The 935-nt window shown below is 47.6% G+C and overlaps 1 protein-coding gene across 1 annotated transcript; it reads right to left on the reverse strand.

The window, feature by feature from the left end:
- Nucleotides 1–420: 420 nt before the first annotated feature.
- On the reverse strand, nt 421–719 carry LACBIDRAFT_303026 (uncharacterized protein; the record flags this gene model as incomplete). Its single annotated transcript, XM_001883918.1, has 3 exons — nt 421–532; nt 581–625; nt 676–719. 3 exons carry the CDS (start codon nt 717–719, stop codon nt 421–423), a joined length of 201 nt encoding a protein of 66 aa, XP_001883953.1.
- Nucleotides 720–935: the final 216 nt, after the last annotated feature.

Below are 935 nucleotides of genomic sequence, written 5' to 3' on the forward strand. Positions count from 1 at the left end.
CCTAACCCTAACCCTAACCCTAACCCTAACCCTAACCCTAACCCTAACCCTAACCCTAAACCCTAACCTAACCCTAACCCTAACCCTAACCTAACCCTAACCTAACCCTAACCCTAACCCTAAGTGCGTTGCCAACTTCGCCAAATAAAGGCCGCTGAAGATCAAAAATTCCCCGTACTCAATTTCCCTGCCAAGATTGGGACAACGGAGTCAAGTGTAACGCTGAGGATTGTCTGTGGAATGTCAGCTTTCTGATGACCCCCGAAAATCCAGCTCAATGATAGATACTAACAAAGGGGTGGCCGAACATAGTCCCGAACCAAGACTTTTGTGGAGACCAAGCATCGTGAAGTTTTAAAATTCCGTCGCAAGGAGCGCGTGAACGTGTGAGTGGGACGTGAAGAACTGAGTTTGGCAGGCTCACCACTCATACGACTCCGGCTCTGACAGCTCCGATCTCCTCTTTTCCACGTCTTCCGCCAATCCGAATTCGCCCAACTGAATCTCAGTAATACGTATGTTATTTCGGTCACTGGGAAAGCGGACGTGAGGTATGAATTGGGCATGAAAAATCACTTACATTGCAGGCCGTGTAAGTATCACGTAGCTGGCGGCAGACACGTACCTTCTAAAATTTTAAGCAACATTTGAACCTGTGAATTGTGATTGACTCACCATGGAAAACTGAGTGTGTCAGCCCAGACTTGGCCCGATGTCATTCGTGATGTTCTCCCCTGCCCTCCGCTAACGTACTAGCCTTCGGAAAATGCAAGATCTGCAAGGAATGTTTTCCCTAGAGTTGAATAAGGAGGTTGAAATTCGTATCCAGCGGCACGCGTCGACAGCACAGCGCTGTAAAATGGTAGGAACGCTCGACTCGTACTATCCTAGTGAGAAATTGAGTTATCTGNTCATGATAATGTGGAACTAGAAAG

Source organism: Laccaria bicolor, genomic scaffold (assembly GCF_000143565.1).
Source record: "Laccaria bicolor S238N-H82 LACBIscaffold_23 genomic scaffold, whole genome shotgun sequence".
In the NCBI taxonomy this organism is placed as follows: Eukaryota; Fungi; Basidiomycota; class Agaricomycetes; order Agaricales; family Hydnangiaceae; genus Laccaria; species Laccaria bicolor.